This window comes from Nipponia nippon, unplaced genomic scaffold, assembly GCF_047370975.1.
Source record: "Nipponia nippon isolate SJK-2023a ecotype South Korea unplaced genomic scaffold, ASM4737097v1 scaffold_1, whole genome shotgun sequence".
Classification (NCBI taxonomy): Eukaryota; Metazoa; Chordata; class Aves; order Pelecaniformes; family Threskiornithidae; genus Nipponia; species Nipponia nippon.
In genome coordinates, this window is record NW_028262290.1 from 51506879 (window position 1) to 51529725 (window position 22847).

A 22847-nucleotide genomic window follows, 5' to 3' on the forward strand; every position below is an offset into this window, starting at 1 on the left:
GAAGGTTTTGTTTTCCTCCTGTGTTTTCTTTGGACCAAGGCCTGGGATGTCTGGTAGGGTTATCAATTCCTCTTGGTTGCAGAAGGAAGCTTCTCTCTGAGCATTTCCCAATCTCACTGTTTTTTTTGTTTAAAAATTAATAACGCAAAGAGCAAAAGCGGAGAAACACGGCTTAGTCATAATTCTCATCACTGTTGATACAGTTTCACTTGCCCTGCCAGTCTCCTGTTTTCTCTGTTATTCAGTCAAAAGCAATAGCCCTTTGCTTCCTTTTCGCTCTTTACCAGGAAACTGAGGAATTGGGCCTGTTTGTGGTGAATTCCTCTTGGTGTCCTGTGCATGTGTGGGGAGGAGAGGCGGGGGGGAATTGCCGACTGTAAGTGATCTGCTTTGCCTTGTTTAATTATCTTTGTGACAACCACAACTTTTGAAAACGTATAAATATTGACAATGTGAACATACTGTACCAGCTGATGCCTTTCAAAGACATTGTATAAAACGTTAAGCCTAAAATACGCGCCTGCCTGTCACTCATGAGCTGTTTCCTCCCTCAGCCCGTTGCCTCCCAAGGCCGAGTTCGGGGACGAGCTTCCCCCCGAGACTTCCTTGGCCATGGGATTTCCGTGCTCTTTGCAGTTCCTTTTGCTACCGGTGTCTCTGCGAATGGTGCTGGGATTCACCAAAGCATGCCGAGGGCAGGCCACCGAGCGCAGTAGCCTGGTCATGGAGAGACCTGGGACCAGCTGAGAGCGAGCAGGCTTGGAAACAGTAGCTGTGTTAGCAGTGGAAAAGGGAGTTGGCCTGGTATAAGCACCGCGCTGATGATACTGTACTGCTGTAGGTACTGGAGGTAGCCCATTTACAGTGAGTTCAGTTTTCTAGCCATAACCTTGTGTGTTGGGAACCACTTCCAGCTCTTTCTCTGCCTTAAATTTTCATTGTGCACGCTTCCATTCCTCCACTGGTTGAGTTGGCACTTGACTGCCATTACTGGGCCTAGTGAACTGTAAGAATCACTGGTAATAAGCCAAGGAAAATTGCCTAGCTTTAGCATTCATAATATTAATGAATGTCTTTTTACCTTTGTAAGTGCAGTGCTTGCTGCTTATCAAGAAGCAACCTCTCCAGATACTCTTTTCTCCTTCTCCCTCTTGTCCTTTGTGTTTGTCATGGACGTATGTTGTTGGTAACTGGAGGAAGCTGTAGCTCTGCTGTGGAGACATGCATGCTTCTCCCATCTTGCAGTGCCCCAGAATACGTTTCTGTAGCCTTCTAACCTTGGAAACAACATGGAATGCAAAAATTTGGAAAAAAATCAGAAATTTACCGGAAGAATCAGTAGCACTGAAAAAGGCTCTGTACTGCCTATACCGCAAAATCAGAGGATGAAGTCTTTGTAGGACCTCAGAAATCTTAAGCAATACTCCAGCTAAAGAACTGGTCACAGCTGATTTTCTTGTTCACTTGTCTCTTTCTGAAAAGTGTGCATCATTTGGTCTGGTACTTGGTTTTATTTTCATGCTTTTTTTTTTTTTAAACGTTTAATTGCAGCATTTGTCCTTTCTCTAACTGACATTTTGGGAATGAATGTGCAGAGCATGCACAATCACACACATAAGACTCTATATTTGACTCTTACATGCAATATACGCACATCCCTATAAAGCAGACATCGGTACGCACACAGCTGAAATTAGTCCTTGGACAGAGAGACACTCAAGTCTAGACACAAGTACAGTTCTTTATAGATTCTGTCTCAGTGGTGTCACCAGCTGGCTGAACAGCAGGTCTGTTGAAAAGGACTTGGGGGTAACAGTGAATGCTGAGATCTATAGGAGGCAGTAGTGCATGCTCAAGGCAAATTAAGGCAAACCATACATTGCGCTACATTAGAAGGAGCATGGCCATCAGATTGAAAGAAGTTTTTATGAGCATTGCTGAGGCTGCAGCTGGAATACTCTATTCAGTTTTGGGCCTCCCAGTTCAAAAAAGATACTGAGAAATTGAATATCTAGCACAAGGCTACTGACGTTGTTAGGGACTTAGAGCACGTGGCCTACTGCAAGGAGAATTTGAAGGAGCTAGTCTTGTTGAGACTGGCAAAGCGGAGACTGAGGTGCAACCTCGCAACTGCCTACACCTTCTTGAACGGGAGTTGCAAAGATGACAGAGCCAAACTCTTCGAAGGAGTGGCAGATGGTATAACATGGAACAACAACCATAAATTGCAGCTTTGGTGGTTTAAAGACAGGACATCAGGAAAAACTTCTTCGCCAGGAGGGTAGGGTGGCCCTCGGACAAGTTACCCACGGAGGTGTGGAATCTCCATGCTGGGAGGTTTTTGAAACCTGGCTTTTTGAGACAGAGCCACAGAGGACATGATCAAATATTGGTGATAGTCCTGCTTCAGGTGAGAGGTTGTATTAGGTGACCCAGGAGCTCCTTCCCAACCAACTTTTTTTTTTTTTTTTTTTTTTTTAAATTGATACTTATGCCTCAGTTATTCTACTTAACTGGAATAAGTTTCACCATGAAAAAGAAACACAAAGCTGTCAATTTATAATGTTCAGGCCATGTAATAAATTCTGTAGTATACAATTAATCTTCTTTTATTTTTTAGTGTGGTGCTGTTGGCCTCTGCATCCCATCCAGCAGGTAAAGTGGATTGAGTTGTTCCTTTTTTAGGTTTCCATATTGCCTTTCCTTTCCATGCATGTTTTTAGAGGTGAAACCCTGTAGAATTTTAGCCCTGGAATTCAGCAGGAATATGACCAGTAATATGATGTCCTGTAGGAAGAGGAGAGGAGGGTATATAACATTGCGTAATTTGCATGATATTTACTAATATCTTTCTTAGCTGCCCTTTGCAAAGAAGCAGCATGGGACAGGCAACAAAGAACAGCTTTTGAGGTGGTGCATGGTAAAGAACAAGGATTCCCTAGGTAAATATGTCCCTTTCAGAGCAGTGTCCCAGCACTCCATACAGAACTGAGTTTCCTTCTCCACATTGCCCTCAATGCAATGCAGAGATTTCGTTTTGTTGCTTTCATAAGATGTATCGCATTGCTTGAGCCCATGGCAGGATTTGAAGTAGCAAAAGATCAAAGGCTAAAAATGGAGAAATTGAATATTTGATGGTGGCTAATATTCCTGTCATATTGGTGTTTAAATAGTTAGAAGGATAAAGATAATCATCTGTTGCTTTCACTAGATATTTGCTCAGTCAGAAAAACAAAGGAAGAAGCATTTAAATAAACATAAATTCCCCCTTTTGCCTGGTGGTGCATATTGTGTATATAGCATTCCCCCACCAGGATAGACAGACATGTTACGCAAAATAGTCCTGCATTTCAAAAAGTGAAAGATGGAGCTTCCTTCAAATCCGTAGAGCCTGAAGGCCAGAGAACTACTGGGAATTGTTGCTACTAAGAACAACCAGGGCCCAGGTTCCTGGAAATGCAAGTACTCGAGATCTCTGCTTGGATCTGGGAGAACTTTTTTAAACCTCTCAACTTGCTCTGTGTGACAGAGTTCAAATGCCAGAGGGGGAAGCAGCCAACATATGTCTGTGTTTCCTGTTGCTTCAGTAGGAACTATCATGAGCTTTGTAATAAAAGAAGTGGATATGATACATGTCTATCCACTGGCAGCTGTTGCTTAAGCAGGATTTTCTGTATACTAGCAAAGAACACTCCTGCGTATCCCTTTTCCCTTTTTCAATCAAAGGCAGGAACTGGCTAGAAGCAAGGTCAGAGAGAAATCATTAAACACACTAGAAATGTGGAAAGCATCATAAATGAAAAGTCAGCCAGCTGTAAAGGCTCAAAGGAATGTTAAACTAGTAATGTTCATATAATTGCTGTTCCCCTGCTTGTAGCAGCGGGTAATTTTTTTCCCCTGTGTTCCACTGAGTGTATTGCTTTGTCCCTCAGGTGATCTCTTCAGTGCCTTGGACTTTCCATTCCTGTACTTCTACAGGTTTCATAGCAGCTGCTGCGCCAGGTAACCTCTCTGTAACAGGACATGTGAATGTTTTCAAAATAAGAGATCCTGTTGACTTCCAGCCTTGACTCTCAGTTAAAAATTTTGGAGCATGTGAAGCCTTAGTTATACTAGTTTCTGCTGGCATAAGCCAGTAAAACTGCAGAGAATATGTATCTCTGCATATCTGTGGATATGCATTTGAAGGCCTGAGATTCAAATTTGCTGGAAGTATATGTGTTTGAGTGAGTGCATTCTGATCAGGAGAGTTCCCAGTCGCCAGTCAAATAATTTTTACCTAATGTAGCAAAGCTTTGATAAATAGCATCTCTCAAATGCTTCTCAGGTCGGATTAGCCCTTGTAAAACTTGCTGTTTGCAGTGATTACAAAGTATTAGTCTTCAGCAGTATATGGGTGTACATGGATTTATTTGCCTGTACATCTTGTTATTTGGCAGAATGCTTTTTTTGGGTAAAAGGGAAAAGCTTTAACAAGCGTTCCTTTATTTTGAGTAGCAAAAGTTCACTGTCCAATAGTGTAATTCTCACAGGACAATGTAAGTATGTTTTCTATAGGTCTTAATTATCTCAAAAAAATTTATTCCTGTCTTTCCCCTCCAGTCTTTTGCCAAATGGAAGTATTTTCTTTTTAGAGGGGAAAAATATTTTCAAGCTAACTGATGGCAAAAATATTTCCTGATTGTTAGGGATTTTCTTAATTGTATCCGGATTTTCCATTAAAAGAGGATATTAAAAATGATTGTTAAATAATTTCCCTATGTACATGGTTTTTTGGTACTAAAGTGGCTTTTTTCAAGGGTGGATTATCCACACTACAAGTAACTTGCAAGCGGAAAGGAATAGTTAGATGGAGAAATGAGCATCTCAGTTGCTCTCCTACATCTTGTAATCTAGTGTCTTTGTAGACATAAAGGATTTGGAGGAAAACCTATACAATGTAAAGTAAGGGTAACTGATGCAGATAAATCTACTACCTGTGCAGAATGTCCGAAGCATTAGTAGTAAGGTGCAAAGTTCTCCATTTATTTAATGAAATAAATAGGTGTTAATTGTGACATCAATATTTCAGGTATTATAATTAGCTCTTTCACTTTTTATCTCTGAATTACGCTAAACAGCTTCAAATCACTCTGACTAAAAGCCCTTCTCAGCAGGGCAGAAGATGTGGAACAAACTTAAGCCAGCTGCTGACTTTCCAAAGTTTGGGCAACTCACTGATTTCTCAGAGTGGAATGCTCTACTGTTCAGAACTTCATCCTCTGTGACAGGGAGCTGAGTTTGGGCCTATCTTTTATCATCAAAGCAGCATCTGCTTTCTTGGCCCCAGGCACAGCGGATGGTCCTCTGGGGTCTCGTGTTATGGCTCAGTGTAAGAAACCCTAGTACCTCCTACTCCTGGGCAGTTATCTTACCCTACTGTTTGGTGTATCAAAAACGCCTGTACTGACATGTGGCTGAGACGCCACTTTGCCACACGTACTGTGCAGGGAACAGCACTTGGCTGAGGTGCTGGAGCCCAGCACGGAACTTCTGACCTGGGAAGCCACCATCTTTCACCCTTCCTGCTGTTGCAGAGGGGGCACCAACTGCAGTGCATCAGTATCCAGAACAGCATACCTTCTTCAAATACCAAGACACTTTTTGCCTCGCTACCTGTGTGCTGTGTTGATCCTATCTCCTTTTCCATGCAACTTCCCATAGTACTTTATCATCTCTTAGGCCCCTCAACCAGCCGCACAGTAGTTTGTGCCTTACATATTTTGAAGTCCTTTTCTATTCCCTGCTTGCTGATTTACACTATTTCACTGGTTCACAACCAGTGGGTTGTAAGTATGTCACAAGAGAAACGAAATCCAGAACCAAAGCTTATAAGCTCTGTGAGGTCCAGTGAGATGTGGAACAGAGTTTCCTTAAGAGTAGTCTTGGCTACAGGAGCGTTGGGGACTACTGTCCTATGTGACCTGAGAATCAAAATCCACGTAGTCGTCAGCAGAGAGCTTTTGAGTATTCTGTTCCCAGCACTACTGACTCATCTGTCTATTTGTTATACAGTAGAGACTTATTTGACTTCCTAATTGGAATTCTAGGCTTCATGAAGTTTAAACAGCTTGAAAGCTTCAGGCAGAAACTTTACAGTGGTTATTTTTTCAGTTCAAGGCTCTGTGGAGGTTCAAGTGAGTTAGTTGCCAAACATGTGTGGCTCCTGTTGAAATTAGCATTGCCTTTATTCAGAGCCATTGCAATGCCTGAAGTTAATATTTCACTTCATGTTTCCAATAATCTCTACTTTTCTGATTATGCAAGTGTATTAGAGACCAGCCATAAGAGCGTCAGACTTACTTTACTCAGACTCTAGTCACTGACTGAACAAAACCCGAGATGTACTGGGAATAATGTAAGCTCTTTGTCCACCAGCTTTCTTTCTCTAGATGGGATTAACACTGCTTGAAGGGTTACTGTTCAGTTCTGCATTAGGAAAACCCAGATGCCTGTATGAGGTTGCTTAGTTGAAATTAAGAGACTTTATTAACAAGCTTTCCCCATCCCTTGCAGTGGACTGTTGGGATTCTTTCTGATGTTGCACACAGTGAAGCTAAAAAGCAGCACAGCCTCAGGGCAATACACAGCATGGAGTTTCCTTGCAAAGGTAAGAGAAAGACCGTTACAAGAACACAGTGAATCTGTGCTTCTCCCAGGAGAACTGAGGAATTTCGGCATCTCTCTAGTTTCCCTTGCTATTCCTATTTGATGCTCCTAGGGCCTATGTGCAACCTGCGTGTGGAGTTGAGGCAATAAACATCGGGTGCTTAATAAGCCCGCATCATTAGCTGAGATGAAATACGGCATGTAGACTGAGTTTAGTGGAGCTGGGCTGATTCTTGCAGCTAAGGATTTGGCCTACTGAATCCCAGTAATGCAAATCTATCCTTTCCAAAGGTGTTTTGGAGAAGAATACTCCTTCTGAGGGTGTGTGTACCAGCCATTGTTTCCAGTGTGTCTTCCCAGAGCCACAAGTTAAAACTAGTACCCTGAAGTTCAGTACCAGAACTCCCACCACTGTCATTGCAGGGGAGAGTGGTGGATGTCGTTTGCCTTGACATTAACAAGGCTTTTGACAGTATCTCCCATGATGTTCTTATATCCAGATTAGACTGTTATAGTCTGGATGGGCAGACAATTAGATGAGTAAAAAAATGGTTGGATGATCAAGCTCAGAAGGTGGAGGTTAATGATTCCTGTCTAACTGGAGGCTTGTGACAACTGGAGTAGCACAGAGGTCTGCCCTGGGACCCATCCTGTTTAACATCTTTATTGAAGAATCAGAGGTGATAGAGTGCACTCATGTTTGCAAAGGACACCGAACTGGGAGGACCGGTCAATAACACTGAAGGACAGGGTTGCCTTCCAGAGGGACCTGGACAGGCTGGAGGAATGGGCCAACAGAAACCTTATAAAATTCAGCAAGGACAGATGTGAAGCCCTGCACATGGGAAGGAAGAGCTCCTGGCAATAATACAGGCTGGGGACTGGATGGCTGGGAAGCAGCTCTGCGGAAAAAGACCTAGGGATTTTGGTAGACAGCAAGCTCAACAGGAGCCAGCAGTGTGCCCTGGCAGCTAAGAAGGCCAAAAGTATCCTGGGTTGTACTAACAGTAGCACAGGCAGTAAATTCACGGAAGTGATCATGCCCCTCTACACAGCACTTGTTAGACCCCGTCTGGAATAGGGAGCCTTGTTTTAGGCACCTCAACACAAGGAAGACATTGATAAACTGGAGCGAGTTTCGCAGAGGGCTGCCAGGAAAGTCAGGGGGCTGGAGCACTTGCCTTGCGAAGAGCGGCTGCCGGACCAGGCTTGTTCAGCCTGGAAGAGAGACAGCTTTGGGAACACCTAACAAACAGCAGCTGCCCAGTAGTTATGGAGAAATTATCAAGGCAGATCCAGGCTCTTTACAGTGGTGCATGGTGGGGAGGGAGGTGAAAGACAACAAGCATAAGCCAAAACAACAGAGGTTCAGATTGGGTATAAGGAAAAACTTTTTCATGCCGAAGACAAGTCAGGCAGGGGCACAGGTTGCCCAGGGAGGCTGTGCAGTCTCTGAAGGTTTTCAAGACTCAACTGGGCAAAGCCCTGAGCAACCTGGTCTGACCTCCTGAGGTCCATTCCTACTGGAATTATCCTATAATCTGTGGATCTAGGGTCTGGCCGTACTTTATTTAAGTTATTAACAGCTCATTTGTTAAATTATCAGTGGTAAATGCAGGCAGAAGAGCTTGTCACACTCCTTTTCCCTGGTTAGATTTTACTTAGTTTCATCACTCTCAGCTATGTCATCTGAAAACCACAACCTTCCTATGTGGTTTGTGATCACAGCTTTCCTACTACAGTGAATGAAGCTGTTACCTTACCAAAAAAAAAAAAAAAGTAGACTTGCATAATATGCTTGTTTAGAAACTGTAGTCAAATGAGTCTTTGGTTTTTCAGGGATAACAAGAAGAGAGTGATATGGCTCATTTTGTGCTTTGCAAGCTGTTCCACACTGTACAAGTCACATAGAGTTTCTTACCAGTTTGAATTTCTTCCAAACATTCTGACTGTGCAGATTTTAGTACCTTAGCTTTCTTCTTGCTCCTTGGTAGCAAGTCAACTGATCTAAAGCTTGCTCTTGCACCTTTTTTTTTTCTTTTCTTTTTTCTTTTTTAACATTCTGGGCTGGAGATGGGCATAGCTGGCTCTGCTAGTAGGTATCGTGAATAAGGAGAAATGGTTCTACATGTGGTATTTATGACCTATCAAAAAAAAATGCAGGCCAAGATGTGTTGTGAAATATATTTTAAGCAGATTTGGGTCCTTCCCAGCTGAAGTGGATCAGAGCCGTAAAGTCTGGACTGGATCAAAGCTTTCCCAAAGGTCAAGAGTTTCTAGATTTGTGGGGTTTGGCCAACTCTAGACATAAATTAGACAAAGCTTATTCTAGCCACTGTTGTCAATGAAATTACGTGCCTTTATAGCAACTAAAGATTTGTCCCTGTGTCACTATGATAATTTAATCTGTTCTTCGGCCTTAAAAGTCTGTGTTTGTTAATGTGCATGGTTTAATTATCTTGCTTGGGAAGGTTTTTGTAACAGCAAATCAGTCCTTTTCCTGTTGTAGCTTCTAACTCAGTGCTCAAATTATATGTCTTGTCTTGAGTTCAAAGAGGGCAATAAGTAATAAGGACATGAGATCTGTCTGTAGCACTAGTAATTTTATCAAAACTAGCAGTTTCCCTAATGTCTCTCACTAGTGTTTTAAAGATTGCTATAAGAATGATTTTAGGGCTCAGTCGTACCCTTCTGAGGCAGCACGAGGAGCATGGAGGGACTGCTGCTCCAAGTGCTGAAATGCAGCTGATTTGGGGGTAGAAGTCAGTGAATGCTTGACAAATTCAGAAACACTATACATCCGTTTTAGTACAGGGATCAAAAGAGACTGCAGAGACAGACAGAGGTAGGCAGAAAGCAAGTCCTGAACTGGAGCTTGCCTACAAGGGTAGGGGCTGATCTACCAGTTCCTACAAAATTCTCACAAGGTATCTTGTAACTATAAGGAACCATAAATTTACATACAGGGTAGTTAAGAAGAGTCCTATCTATCTGATCACTAGTGCTGTTTCCTGCAGGTGTTTGGAAGTGTTAAAACTACATACTGATCCAGCCCAACATTGCCTGGGTGTGAGGGCTGTCTCAATCACATCTTAAATCATCATAGGTGCAGCAAAGCAGTATTTAACTAGTACTGTAAAAACTTGTTTAAATCCAAGTGTGTGACTCCCTTTTAAAAAAACAAAACAAAACAAAACCAAAAAAACCCAAACCACAAAACAACAACGAAAAAAAAACAGAAGGAAGTTAACGTGGATAAAGAATAAAGATAGAAACTATTTGAATCTGGACTTGCAGAATGCGATCCAGTGGAAAAAAAACCCTGGTCATAACAACGGCTTTGCGTTCCCGCATGAGCATTTTTCTTGGATCGAGCGGTGGCCTAGATCATCCTCTTAATCTCTCAGACTGACTGGAGTTTTCACCAGCAGTTGGAAGGGAGCAGCATTTGAGGCCGGAATATGTTTGTCTTGCAAATGAGCCAAGAAAGGAGAACGCTGTAGTCTTCAGACAGCAGCACAGGCCTTGAGGGAGGTGCAGAGAATCAGAAAATGTGTTTTCCATTTGAATGCTTTGTACCTGTGTGACTGATGAGCTGGGGTTGAGATCGTTGCCACCACTTCATTTCTTGTTAAGTGCCGATAGACCAATAAACTAACCATGAGATCTGATCGGGCCTGCTTTGCAGATTCAAGGAGGCATTCTTTGTGAAGCCCACATATTTGGCCTCCCTGCCCTCTAATTTTTCATTCACTTAAAAACTGGAGCTGGGTCATAACTTGTTTTTATGATACTTACTTTGGCTGCGGCAACTTAATCATTGTGTAAGGTTTTAAAATTCTCGCCCGTAATGATTTCTGACAGCTTTCCTGTCAAAGTATTGCTTTGTGCAGAGACAGACAAAGCACAGGTTTCATCTGTGTACATAGTCCTGTGTGATATTTATAGTGCCAAATGCTCTCTGTACTTTTGCTGTGAGAGCAAATAGTGTGCATGTTAGTCATATCTGTATAGATTCATGAGAAATGCCAAAAAATCACTAAAGTGATCTGTAAAGCAAAAAAAATGCTTTTAAGAAGCCCAAGAAATATGGAATGCTTTGTCGTAGCCTTGCACAGATTTAATCCCCAGAATAGCAAGGATTTGAGGCTGTACTGAGATTTGTTGTTTTAATTTGAAAGCTATCCTAGTATCATGGGTCATATACTGGAAAGAAAAACTGGAGATGCTCATATATACAGACAGAAGCATCTGGTGAGAGCACTAATGAGCTCTAATGGTGCTGTCAGTGAGTTTGTTTAGACTAAGCCTGCCAATCTATATCTGGTGATGAAACCTGTTAGGGTCTGCAGAAGTTAAGCAGCAGAAATAATTTAAATAATGAATAGAAGGGGAAAATGGTATTTCAGAACTTTTTTTCAGCAAGATACTGGTTACTTATGAGTTCATATTCCCATATCATGTTTCGTGTTATCCCAATAAACCTCTAGTAGGGAATTCAGCTTGTTTCCAATAGGAACCTGTTGAGACACCTTGTTATAAAGAGAAAGAATAAATGGGAAGGTCAGTGGATTTTGGATTCTCTCTTCTTTCCTCCCTCATCGGATAACTGAAATCAAGTTGCATTGAATTTTACACTGGTTTTCTTATGCATTGGTTGGAAGAAAATTTAGATTAATCCCATCAGGAGTATGCAACTCTTCTTTCTATATGGCCATCCCACACACCGTTATGTAATCTCTAGTGTGTCTGAACAGTGTTGGAGGCTCCCTGATACATAAAAGCATCCTCTGACAGCTGCTTTGGTTCCTTGTTTGTTAACTTTAGAGGTGTTTGGCCCACGTCACCCTATGTTTAATGCTGGCTGCCAGACATTGCGAAAGTAATTTTGCAGGAGCCTATCCGAAAGAGTATCTTATCTGTGGGTCCTATGTACCTAACTGTAGACCCCTGTACTTATACCCCAGCAGTTTTAGTCCTCCCCCAAAATATATAACAGCTATTCAGAATGTCTCCTGTAGTCTTTGATTTTATATTTTGTGTCTGTGTATCTGCTTCTTTGGTCCCCATGGTGTCTTGAAGAGAATGCATAGACTAGATCCACTTTCATGTCAGTGCAAAAAAATGGATGATATCCCTCTTAAAGATTGGAAAAGTACTGATGTTTTTTATTAAAGCAGAAATTCTCTTTTTCCTGCTTCTCATAAAACAGAGAGGCCGCAACTGCAAATCTTATGGGGCTCCTAGCCTGGTTACGCTCACTGCACCTCTCTCCACAGATAGCAGTTCAAATGAGAATTTTATCTGCTTTAATTCCAGGGGCAAACCAACAAAGAGAAATAAAATGATTTCATGTTTTTCCACATTTTTGCAGTCTTAAAGCCTCTGCTAAAGCACGTGCTCCTATTTGTATATCTCTTAATTCCTTTTTCACTGCTGCTTAGCATGCACGTGCTATAAAATATTCTGGTCCAGAATGTCAGTTCCTTACTTCTGCAGAGGGCTCTTTACTTGCAGAAGTAAGTGCTGCTCTGGAAGAGTCCTGCCATTGGTACCTTTTGAAGCAAATGTCTCTCCTTGTTCATTTCTGCCCTATGGGAGAGGATTCTGGGTAAAAAGATATGTTTAAAAATTTTATACTTATATTGTAACCAGAACAAGAATGTGTTTGGTTATCTGGCACTTGCCCACTTGGTTATATTGTAGATTGAAGTAGTGTCTTCTTTGCACGCTACTGTGCTCAGGCAAAAGTGACAGTGAGATTCTTGGCTGAAAATCACATTGCTTTCTTGGCCTGGACCTGATAAAGCTTTATGCAAAAATGTGATAAACTCCCACTGAAGTTCCATAAACACAGTGCGTTTTCATTCGGCAAAGATCCTGCACTGCGTGCAAGGCTGTCTCAAGATCTCTGCTCGCTCAACCTGGAAAAACCGTGCAGCTGCAAGCCAAAGCCCTGGCAGAGAGGGAGAATTGTGTGCTAGGCCTGACCAGACTTTGCTGGTAGGTGCTCTCCGTGCCACCAGTGTGGTTTGAAGCGTGTCCCTAATCTGAGAGAGGGAGTTTCTATGACCCTAAAGCTTTCAACTATGCCAAGAAGGGGTTCATAGAAGTAGGAGTGAGCTTCTTCCATCTACGCAGCTTGTGTACTCTTATGCATGCGGATATGCACACACATATGCATAAAGATAATTAAAAATGGTAAAAATCCTTATTGATTTGCGGTTGGTCCTCGCTGTATGAAATATGTACGTTTATTCTTGACACATATATTTGATTCCTGTGAGTCACCATGGGGACTATGCAGATACCTTGGAAAAGAAAACACGTCTCTCGGCTGAGCTTGACAAGCAGATAAGGCAATCACTGTGCTCTTAACTGCATCTTAAGGGTTTATAAAAAAGACCAGTTGCTGAAACCTTAAAAGTATAGGGTTTTGGGTAGTTTCCATGGAGACAGCTTGATAGTTACATTGTAGCATCCAACACTAATTACACCATATAATTGTTGGGAAGACATCAGTCTCCATAACAACTCCTTTGTATGCTGCATGACCACTAAGCTAAGTGGCACAGGCTCCCTGTGGGCACTAATGCAATTTCAGGAAGCTGTCTTGTAAGAATAGCTGAGACTTGTTGGAGATTTTGAATCTCCAGGTAAATGGAAAATTTCAGTATGTACATTGAGAGGTGTTGTATAGGGCTGCAGTTGTGTATCCATTGAAAATGGCAGCTACACAGCTTTTGGGCATGGCATGGTCACACAAATAAGTACATAAAGTTGTGTGTTGCAACCTGGGGGTAGTATTGCAGCAGAATTTTCATCTGTGCTTGATATAATAAATACAGTCTCAGCAGACATTAATTGATAAATTGAGCCCTAAGAGATGCTCTGAATTAGTTTGTTTCCTTTTATCCATCATGATACCTATTTGAAGTGCACCACGTATATTTGGTATTGTCATTGTCTTGAACATAAAGCTAACTGCAGAACCACTAGCTTGGAATATGTCTTTGGAAGGTACTTTTCACCCCTACCCTTGACAAACTGTCCCTATATACTTGACAGTAGAAAATGACAATTTCCAAGCAGATTTTGTCAAATCTAACAGAATTTTGAATTGCAGAGGATGCAGGTTCATTGGTTCCTTTGCATAATAGATTCTTAGTCTACCATGTTTTTATTTGGTCTCCTGGAGTTACTTACATCGGGAGAGCTGAGGCTGGGAGATGAATCATAACCGTGACAAAGAGAAGACGAAAGAATGAGGACTGTTTTGGAAATCGTTTCCATTGCTAATGTACTGATGTAAATGCCAAAATTATATGGGAGAACTGTGCACTATATAACATACTAATGCAGAAGGTTTCAAAGCTAGCTAAGGCTAGGCTTCCATAAAGGAGCAAAAATAGCCACATTCTTCTCCCTTGCTGGTTCCCTGCACTTTTCAGGATCTGGATCGCTAGCTGCCTTTTTGATCCCGAAAAACCTTCATGAGTGAAATGCCTCCAGACTGCCTCACAAATCTTGAACCTGATCATTGACCTCTCTGATAGGCACTTGGTGTCACACTCCAGGTTGCTTTCTTCAGAAACTTCTCATGTTAGCGAGCTGCTGCTGTCTGAAACGGGTCTCCCTGCCTTTCTCTTCCTCTCCCTCCCCAACTCAGAACCAACCTTCGCAAAATCTCAAGTGCATTCATTTCTCAGTCCCACTCTGTACACCTGTTTAAGGATTGGATTTTGACTTTCAACAAAAGTCAGCAAACAGCAATAGGGCTCTGGTGGAGGCAGACTGGATGGCTTACATCCTGTCCCTGAAATATGTGGTGCTCAGGGAAATCATATAGGCTTCAATCAATCTCAGGAGATGATTGTGAGCTGTTCTCGTCCTATCCACAGCTAGCACGGAGAGGAAGAGGGCAGAGTCCAGCTGTCTCTCCATGCATGTTGCAATGGATGGCTGTCCTAAGGGGGCAGAAGGGAATGGGTCTTCTTGCAGAGGCTTCCCCACCCTTTCTGAGGGACTGGGAGGCCAAAGACCATAGTCAACTATCGTCACTTCTGTCACTGTCTTCCCATGCATGGGACACACAGGGACCGCTGAGGCCCGCAGGGATAAGCGTGTAACCTTGTGACATTGCTCATAAAAGGCATTGCTCAAAATTAATTAGCTGTGTTAATGTTTTAAAAAACATTTTTTCAAGTATCATGTTTTTTAAGGTTTCTGATGGAATATTTTGACCTTTTGTAACAGTGAATGGTTAGGAAGCCCTGGAAAGACTTTTGTTTTTGAATGGAAAAATAAAACCTTAAAGAATACCAATTCTTCCTTGCAGTCCTTAGCATAATAATAATAATAATAGCATGTCAATTTCTTTCCATTACATCATTACTAAAACAGCATAAACACACCAGAGAATGGCAATGCAGAGACTGTGTCTCTGTTATTATTGTTGGGTTGTACGGAAAGAGGTCAGCAGGGAGATTTAGTTATCTGGTCTGGGAATTGTTTGTTTATGAATTAGGTTTTCCCAAAGGAGTCGTGAGATGGGAAATACAATAGGAAATGGACTTTATACATGCACAGAAATACCAAAACTGTAAGTGTCATGCAGGAGGGAGGTTGATGGAAATGTGCTATTTTTGCTAACAGATTTTTAAAAAATACTTGATTACGCATCCTGAAGTTTCCTATGCTATTTTTGATACTAGTGATATCCTCCACAGAGTTCTGAGTTAGTCGTGACAGACGGATGTTTTATATCTGATAATGTTGACAAGGAACATAAGCACTTCAGGTGTTTCTATAGATTTTAACAATGGAAAAATGCATTATATTGCTTTTCACTAAAATATTCCCCTTAAGCTATGCATCCCCATTGGTTCTGACAATATCCTTGAACCCTTTCAGCAACATTTGTGCTTTTCATGTATAAGTAAAGCAACATACATAGAATCTGTTCTCTTATAGCAGTGATACTGGGGGCAAGAAGAGGTTTGCAGATGCACTCAAAAACCGCACAAGTCTTGAACTGACAATGGCCTCAATCTGCAGCGTTCAGCCTGAGACCTTCGGGCAATCTAGCGTGGAAAGAGCAGTCGCTGAGAATGTGTGCAGCATCCTACCCAGCACACCCCTCTACAGCAAGGTACTCCAGATATGATCAGTCCTGGCACAACGGGCCAGTCCCCATCTGGGTCATTTGGGCCAGTTGTGGAGGTGGCTTCAGAGCACGCAGCTGGGTGGGTGTTCACCTACCTGATGTCTCCGTGGAAAAGAAAACTTCACTGTTGGCTTCCCAGGTTGCTCAGGGGATATTTTCTGCTGTCAGTCTTGTGGTCTGCTTTGTGAAGGTATTATCTGGTATAGGGCAACACCTAAGCTCATGGCTTTGGACTGTGTCCAGCTGACTTTTGAAAAGATCTTCAGTTCTTGCGATGCGTGGAAACACATTGATGTAGCCTGTAACGTATCTGCCTTTGGCCTCATTTATTTGCCTTAGTGGCCTCACTGTTGAAGTTCCCTTTCAGAAGTCATGGTCCCTTGAACTATGTTCTCTTGCACTTTGAGAGAGAACAAACTGACAGGGGTTGAAAGTATCAGGCTGGTTAATTTGGACTTTGGTGAGAATTATGAAATGGTGCACATAAAGTAGCTAAATGCTGAAGAATTATCACAGTCACAAAGCTGTCTATTCTTAAAAATACTATCTTCCACCCCAGTGCCAATGTATTCTGCCTCCTGGAAACTCAGGTCAATTTTCCTTCTCTTCATGGACCCCAGCTGCCAGCAACTTTACACTCTGCCTGCTGGAACCAGCTTTTTTTACCTCCTGGGTGCCAGCTGAGCCACCACTGAGCCACTGCCATGGGAGGTCATGGACCACCTGTGAGGAGTTTGGAATTGCCTCCTCTCCCAGCTTTAGTCAGAGGTCCTGGTACTGCAAGGCAGCTATAGTTACAGTTCCTGCCTGATCTGGCTACTGGCCCACCCACTGGCATCTAGCACTTGGGAGGAAGATAGACACAGGCAGATGCTGAGCTTGGTCCTTCCCAAGGAGCCAACTCCTTTTGTGCAGATACACATAGCAAACTGACAGTTTGCCTGTTAAATTCGCCACTTAAGTGTGACAATGAAAAGCATGGTCGTCTTATCTGGGTTATCAGCCTTCTCTGTCTCTTTATGGTAATCTGTATTTCATGATCTCATAAGGGTTAGATGAGGTGAAGAGTAACTTGGAATGCCAAAAGGCTAGTTCTTGCTGAGCTTAACGTAAGATGAAGTGTATTTTATTGTGGTATTTTACAGCAGCAGAGCATTACAACAGCTGGCCACTCCCCAAAACTGAAAAGCAATACTTTTCAAATCAGATAGAAGAAATAATTCTTTAACGCAGTACACCATATTACTGACCAGTAAAATTGAGGGCATCAAACAGAAGATAATACTGAGACAATTGACTGAGTAAAAGTAAAGAGAAGTGTATATTTTTTACAGGTTCAGATCTGCTCAAGAGGTTTCAGTGACTGAGTCGCTAGTAATTTCAGCAGAAGCAGATATTATATGGAAATCTCTCTAGGATAGAAGTGGAAAGATTAATAAACTGTATGCCACGGGATGTAAGTTTTGTATCAACTAAGGTCAAGGAGCAGATCCCTCCTTTTCTCTGATGTGCACATCAACTGCAGACTTGCTGCATTAGGGGAGGATTGTAAAATCTCCTGAATTCTCTACCATCAACCAACACTTGATTAAACAAACCCTTGGTCCACTCCAGTTGATGTCCATGATCCTAATAGGTAGAACACTTCACTGCTGTCATTGTTGCTGTTGCAATGTGTACTCCATTACACAAATATTTAATAATTCTTAAAATGTTCTTAAGTCGATGAATCACATTGCCCTGTCAGCTTCTGAGTTCAGAGGTTTCAGGGGAGGGACTAAATGGCAGGAGCAGTTTAAAACCTTTGCAGTAATGGGTCAGCATATAAGGAAAAGAGACTCCTTGACAGGCTGAAATGACAGAAGAAAAATACACTTAAGCATTATAATGCATGAAGCATTTACAGGAAACAGGAGACGTTGGGTCTTAAGTTTGGTATAACCTGGAAATACAAGTATATTTCACCTTTTGGTCAAATATACGTGCATCAATGGTCAATCTTGTAACAGCAAGAATGGACGAAGCACTTCTTGGCAAAGTCAAAGAAAATCAAAGTTATTTGACCTCAAGAAGCCTTCTCATGTCCCTTGTTAAATGACTTTTGTTGTCCTTGCTTGACAAAGCTTCAGCTACATGGATTGTGCTTCTCATTTGCAGAACTGACCTGAACAGATGCCGTGAGTCGGCTGCATGTACGCACACCTGTTTGAATCATGATTGATAGTGTTTCCATATCAGCAAAGCATGCTTCAGGGAGAACATACGTGAGTTGTGCAGGGTTTTCCCTTTGTCTCCTTAGTACAGAACTGGAACACTGAGAGTAAGAACAGTATCTGCGTTACATTGTCAGTGGTCACATTTAAGAGAAATATTTCGGTATGAACAGAGGCACTGTTAAAATTGAGTTCTGTACTATAACCACTCTGCACTTCATAGGCTGAAGATTGGTGGCACTTCACCAGCTATCTCATTAGTCATAGGAAGGGAAATGTATGTTTTGGCCATTATCTCCAGTAGCAGAGAGCGAATGCTTCTTGTTTTGGCTTTCTCTTTATTATGACAGAAACTCTGATGTTTGTGTTTGAGTGAAGGTAGGGTGGAGTGGCTACCTGGTGTCCAAAAAGAAATAGCTACCATAATTTTCAACCAAATCTAGTATTTTACAAGGGGCAAAGAGGTTTTGGGTTTGGTTTTTTTTTAAAGTCGCAGGATATCTTTTACTTTTTGTAGGAAAGCAAAATGAGTTATGATGTGCTTGTAATAGTTCAGTCCTATCTCATCAGTGATGTATGGTTATGTATTTCTGTGCTATATGTAGTATGTGTTTATATGTGAATGTGTATGTAGATACATGTTTATACATGGATAGACGTAGGCCTTACTGAAAAGAAAAAGTTTTGTCCTGTTCATGTCCGATCGTTGTAAATATGACCATGGTATCCTGTTTCTCATAAGAGAATTTTCTTACACAAATTCTATTAATTACATTCAGTAACCCACATATCCTTCTTTACCTTCTGTACTTAACTGTTGTAGGGTGTCTCTGCAACATAAAATAATTGCTGTATCTTTCTCTATGGTGGCTCTTGTGAGATTTAAAAAAAGAGAGAAAGAGTGCAGAACCAAGGAAATTAAGGTATCACCAAGAATCAGAAAGGCTATCCGTTAGCTATACACTAAAATCTTTGTATGGCTGAAAGCTGTAAGACAGGTGCCACGTACCTTAAAGAGCTGCAGGCAGAGGGTTCTCTAGAAATGATTCAGAGGCAATAGACAGATGGGCTTTTTTGAGCCCTTTCTGCATCATAGGATGGGGCTGGGCCATACAGCTGGGTTCCAGAATGACCTAGTAACCGCAGCTTCAGTATCCCCTAACGGCTCGTTTTCCCCCACAGCCAAACTGCTGATGAGATGCATACGCTGCAAGAACAATAGCTTGGCCACCTTTGTCTTATGAGGAATAAAAGAATGATGAAGATGATAGACAACAATTCAGCAGTTCTTTTGGCAGTCACATGATGCTCAGGGTTAAATAATAGTTACTGTAGCATATTAATCTGAAAGGATTATCCATTAATCCTTGACAATGTATTAATCTGATAAGACAGGATGCTGAATGACTTTAAGGAAGCTGATACAACCACCTATTGCTTCACTCTTGCACTTACAGGCTCAGTGTCTTGGTTGTGTTGGTCATCACATCCTGGAAATGAAAAGAACGTACAAAAAACAGCGCTGAGAAAAATCTCCATAAGTGCAATAGACAGCAGAGGATGGATACCTAATTCTCTAAGTACTGGAACTGCATATGAATATCTAGGTATAGAAATGCAGAGGGTTATCTGCTCTCTAAATGCATACTAGGGATAATTAAGAAATCTGCTTTCTTATAGCAACTGAAAAGCTGATATAAAGAAATACTCCTCTGCGATACAGATTATTGTTTCAGGTATTGGTAAGGTAAAAAAAAAACACCTTAAAAATATCTGATGATTTTGCTAGAGGTGAGCATTTATACTGCTTCTGTTCTGAAAACATTTTATAGGGCAGGTTGCTGATTGTGTTTGTCATTTGATCTACCCTCCCCCTCTTTTTTTTGTATGTTTTCTGTTTTAAATACAACTGATTTTAAGCTGGCTCAGGAGTTAATTGCTATGAAAACCAGATAGATTCATTTACACTAGAACTAAGCTTTATCATTATCATTAGGCATTTGGCTGCTAAGGCATGTTTAAACACCGGCTGCTTTTGAGTCACAATACACGGAACTAATTGTGTTCTTAAAGAACCCCTGGAATTTACCATTATTGTTTTAATAATGCTCAAAAAAATAAAGAGGAATAAAATATAAGGAAAGGGCAGAATAGAGTGACCAAACCTCCTTTGAGAAAAATGTGCTTTAGGGAAGCTGGAGGTCTGTGCAGGCATTTAGGCAAATATGAAATAAAGGATCTCAAAGAAATTTACAGCCGCCGGTAAAACTTCTGTGTGGCTGGATCAAAGCTGTGTGGATCATGAAGTTGCTGACTCTGTCACCGTTGCCATGGTGCCACCGTTGCCATGGTGCCAGCATCGCTTATCGTTTAAGTAACATCGCTGCCCGGGCCCATCCACCTCTTGATCAAGGATGTGTGTCAGGGAGGGTTAAAGGGTTTTCTTCCTTCAGGAGAGCTGAGCAGAGTCCGCCTATGAGCAACGTGCACCTAAGTATGCTGTAATGCACAGGCTCGTTGCACTGTCTACTGATTTAGTAGGCTGACAGGCTCCAGATAAGTCTGTCAGGGAATAAAAACCCTTAGGGCATGTCTGCACCTTGGTCAGGCTGTGAGGGTAGTGCAGCAGACATGCTCAAGTTAGCTTTAAACTAATAAGCAGAATTGAGAGCGGAACCTGTTTTGCTTTCCCCCTTTCTCCAATGTATTTCACTTTGGATTGTTTGTTTCCCTTGTTTGGCTGCTCAGCTTTTCAGGCAGGTTGATGGCATTGCTGTTTCCTTTGGGAAGAGCCATTATTTTGGTGGTTCAAGGCCAAAGCTTCATTACTTTTCCTTGGAAAAAGCTGTGTCTGCTTAAAATCCTTCCTTGTCGGTGGATTTACTAGTACAGCTCCTTCAGGGGGCTGTGTTATCAGCTGAAGCCATATTTTGTCTTGCCTTTTGATGGGTAGCAACAGACCCTCAGAACAAAGTCGAAAACTCTCACAGTTTGTTTCAATGTGTTTATTAATACAACTGAACCAATATCTAGGGGAAGGAGGCTTTACAGGAGAGTTGGTCGGCAAAATTTTGCCCACATTTGCTGTATCTCTTTTAACCAGAGATTGGCTTTGGCACTTTAAAAATGGTTTACAAGGAGCCTTCAAGCTTCTAGAAATTATCCAGATTGCACGGAAAGCCTTCTCATTGCAACAGGCAATATGCTTGAAAGCTTCCAGGGAAGTTATTATTTCCATGGTAGATCATCCCCAAAGCTGACCTGAAATTAAACAGTTAATGCTAGTTTGATTTTGGTCTGGTTCTGCGTGCAGGATTCATTCAGATACTGTGCAGGATGGAGGAGATCTCCTGTGCACAGTATCTGCAGCTGTTAACGGGGCTTTATTTTGATTGATGACCATGGGAGAAAAATAGTATTTTCTTTTTTTTCCTCCACGTTTTCTTTGCATTTATTTTTTCCCTGCCCTATTTACAAGCAATCCGGTTGTACTTGAGTTTAGTTCTAGTCCCATCCTATCTTTCTTGTGAGGGAGGATGTGTACCATGTTTGTCATCTTTAGCAGGGATTTTCGCTGCCGACTTACAACAGGTTTCCAGTGACTGTACCAGCCTTCCACAACTGGTGAGCTTACTGGTGGTCATTGGTGCCTCTCGTTGTGCATTGCTGACTTTCTGCAGTTTGTGAAAGTTCACAGTCAGCACCTGCTCTACGAAGATCTCCTCTCAAGTCTGGGTTGTTTCAAAAAAGCTTGTCAGTACTCGCTGGACCACTTTAGTCAGGGTTTAGACAGGGGAGATCCAGGTCCCTCAGTGTTCTTCCATGTATTTGGCTGTCCCAGTCAATGCCCTGTTCATCTGTTTCTGTAGCTGCTGGATCTCTCCGAATCAAAGTATTCTTGCTAAGGTGCAGAGAAGTTACCCTTCTGACAACGTTTGGTTGCCTTAACTTTGGATGTAGCAAAGCAGAGGAGAGCTAGATAGAAATGGCTTGTAGTCCAGCTGAGATGAAAAATGTATGTAAACAAGGAGGAATGGTGTTAATAGCTTAGAAAACTCATGTGACGTAATGAATACAGAAGATGGCATTTAAAGATTAGCTGTTCCTTTTTTCCTGTTCTGAAGACTTTTGTTTCAGTTTTGCTAGATCTCCATCCCTGACATAACATTTTGTGTGCGCGTATGTACATATGCTTATTCTCAAGTAGATATACATACAGAAGAGATGTAACTCTGAAATCTGAGAAATTATTTCAGTGCCCTCCCTCAAGAAACTTTAAAAGAGTATGTGTTGTTACTGATGTCTGCCTGCTGTAATTTTTGCCTTTTTGGTAGTACTGGATTATCTTGATGTAGCTGTTTTCAGTGGCACTAACAGTGATCCATTTCCCTGGTGATTTTTGATGATTATCTTAGCAGCTGGTTAAAACATGCAGAAGAAGGACAAAACAAATATGTCTATAAAAAGCTTGACATTGCTTTAATTCCACCAGTAGAATGAAAACAAAGGTTACGTACATCAGAAGCTTTTTCCTGATGTTTTGAGAAGATGACCTGATGATAAATAGAGTGATTTATTTTGAACAGTGAGTGAACTTGATGAGCCGTTTCAAAACACTGTCTTTGGAAAAAATACGCGTTTTTGTAAGGACAGAGGTTTTGGCAGTTTGGGGAAGTGAGGTTACAAGGATTGCCTCTGTGTACACAAGCTAAGGAAAACTTTTGTAAAGTATTCTGTGTTCACTTACTGTAAGAACTATGACATTTAACTTTCTAGCAGTTTAACAGTGAATCAGAGGAAACATACTTTTTATATGGTAC

At 41.6% G+C, this 22847-nt stretch overlaps 1 protein-coding gene across 4 annotated transcripts in view; it reads left to right on the forward strand.

Moving 5' to 3' along the window:
- Positions 1-22847, forward strand: part of SLC35D4 (solute carrier family 35 member D4) — a 58307-nt gene that overhangs the window by 25080 nt on the left and 10380 nt on the right. For 3 of the 4 annotated variants that reach the window (XM_087755043.1, XM_087755050.1, XM_087755059.1), the window contains 3 exons: positions 2621-2655; positions 3933-4002; positions 6556-6649. In XM_087755043.1, coding sequence (XP_087611169.1) covers positions 2621-2655; positions 3933-4002; positions 6556-6649 — 199 coding nt within the window. The remainder of the gene's footprint in view (positions 1-2620; positions 2656-3932; positions 4003-6555; positions 6650-22847) is intronic. The other variant, XM_087755067.1, reaches the window with a different exon arrangement.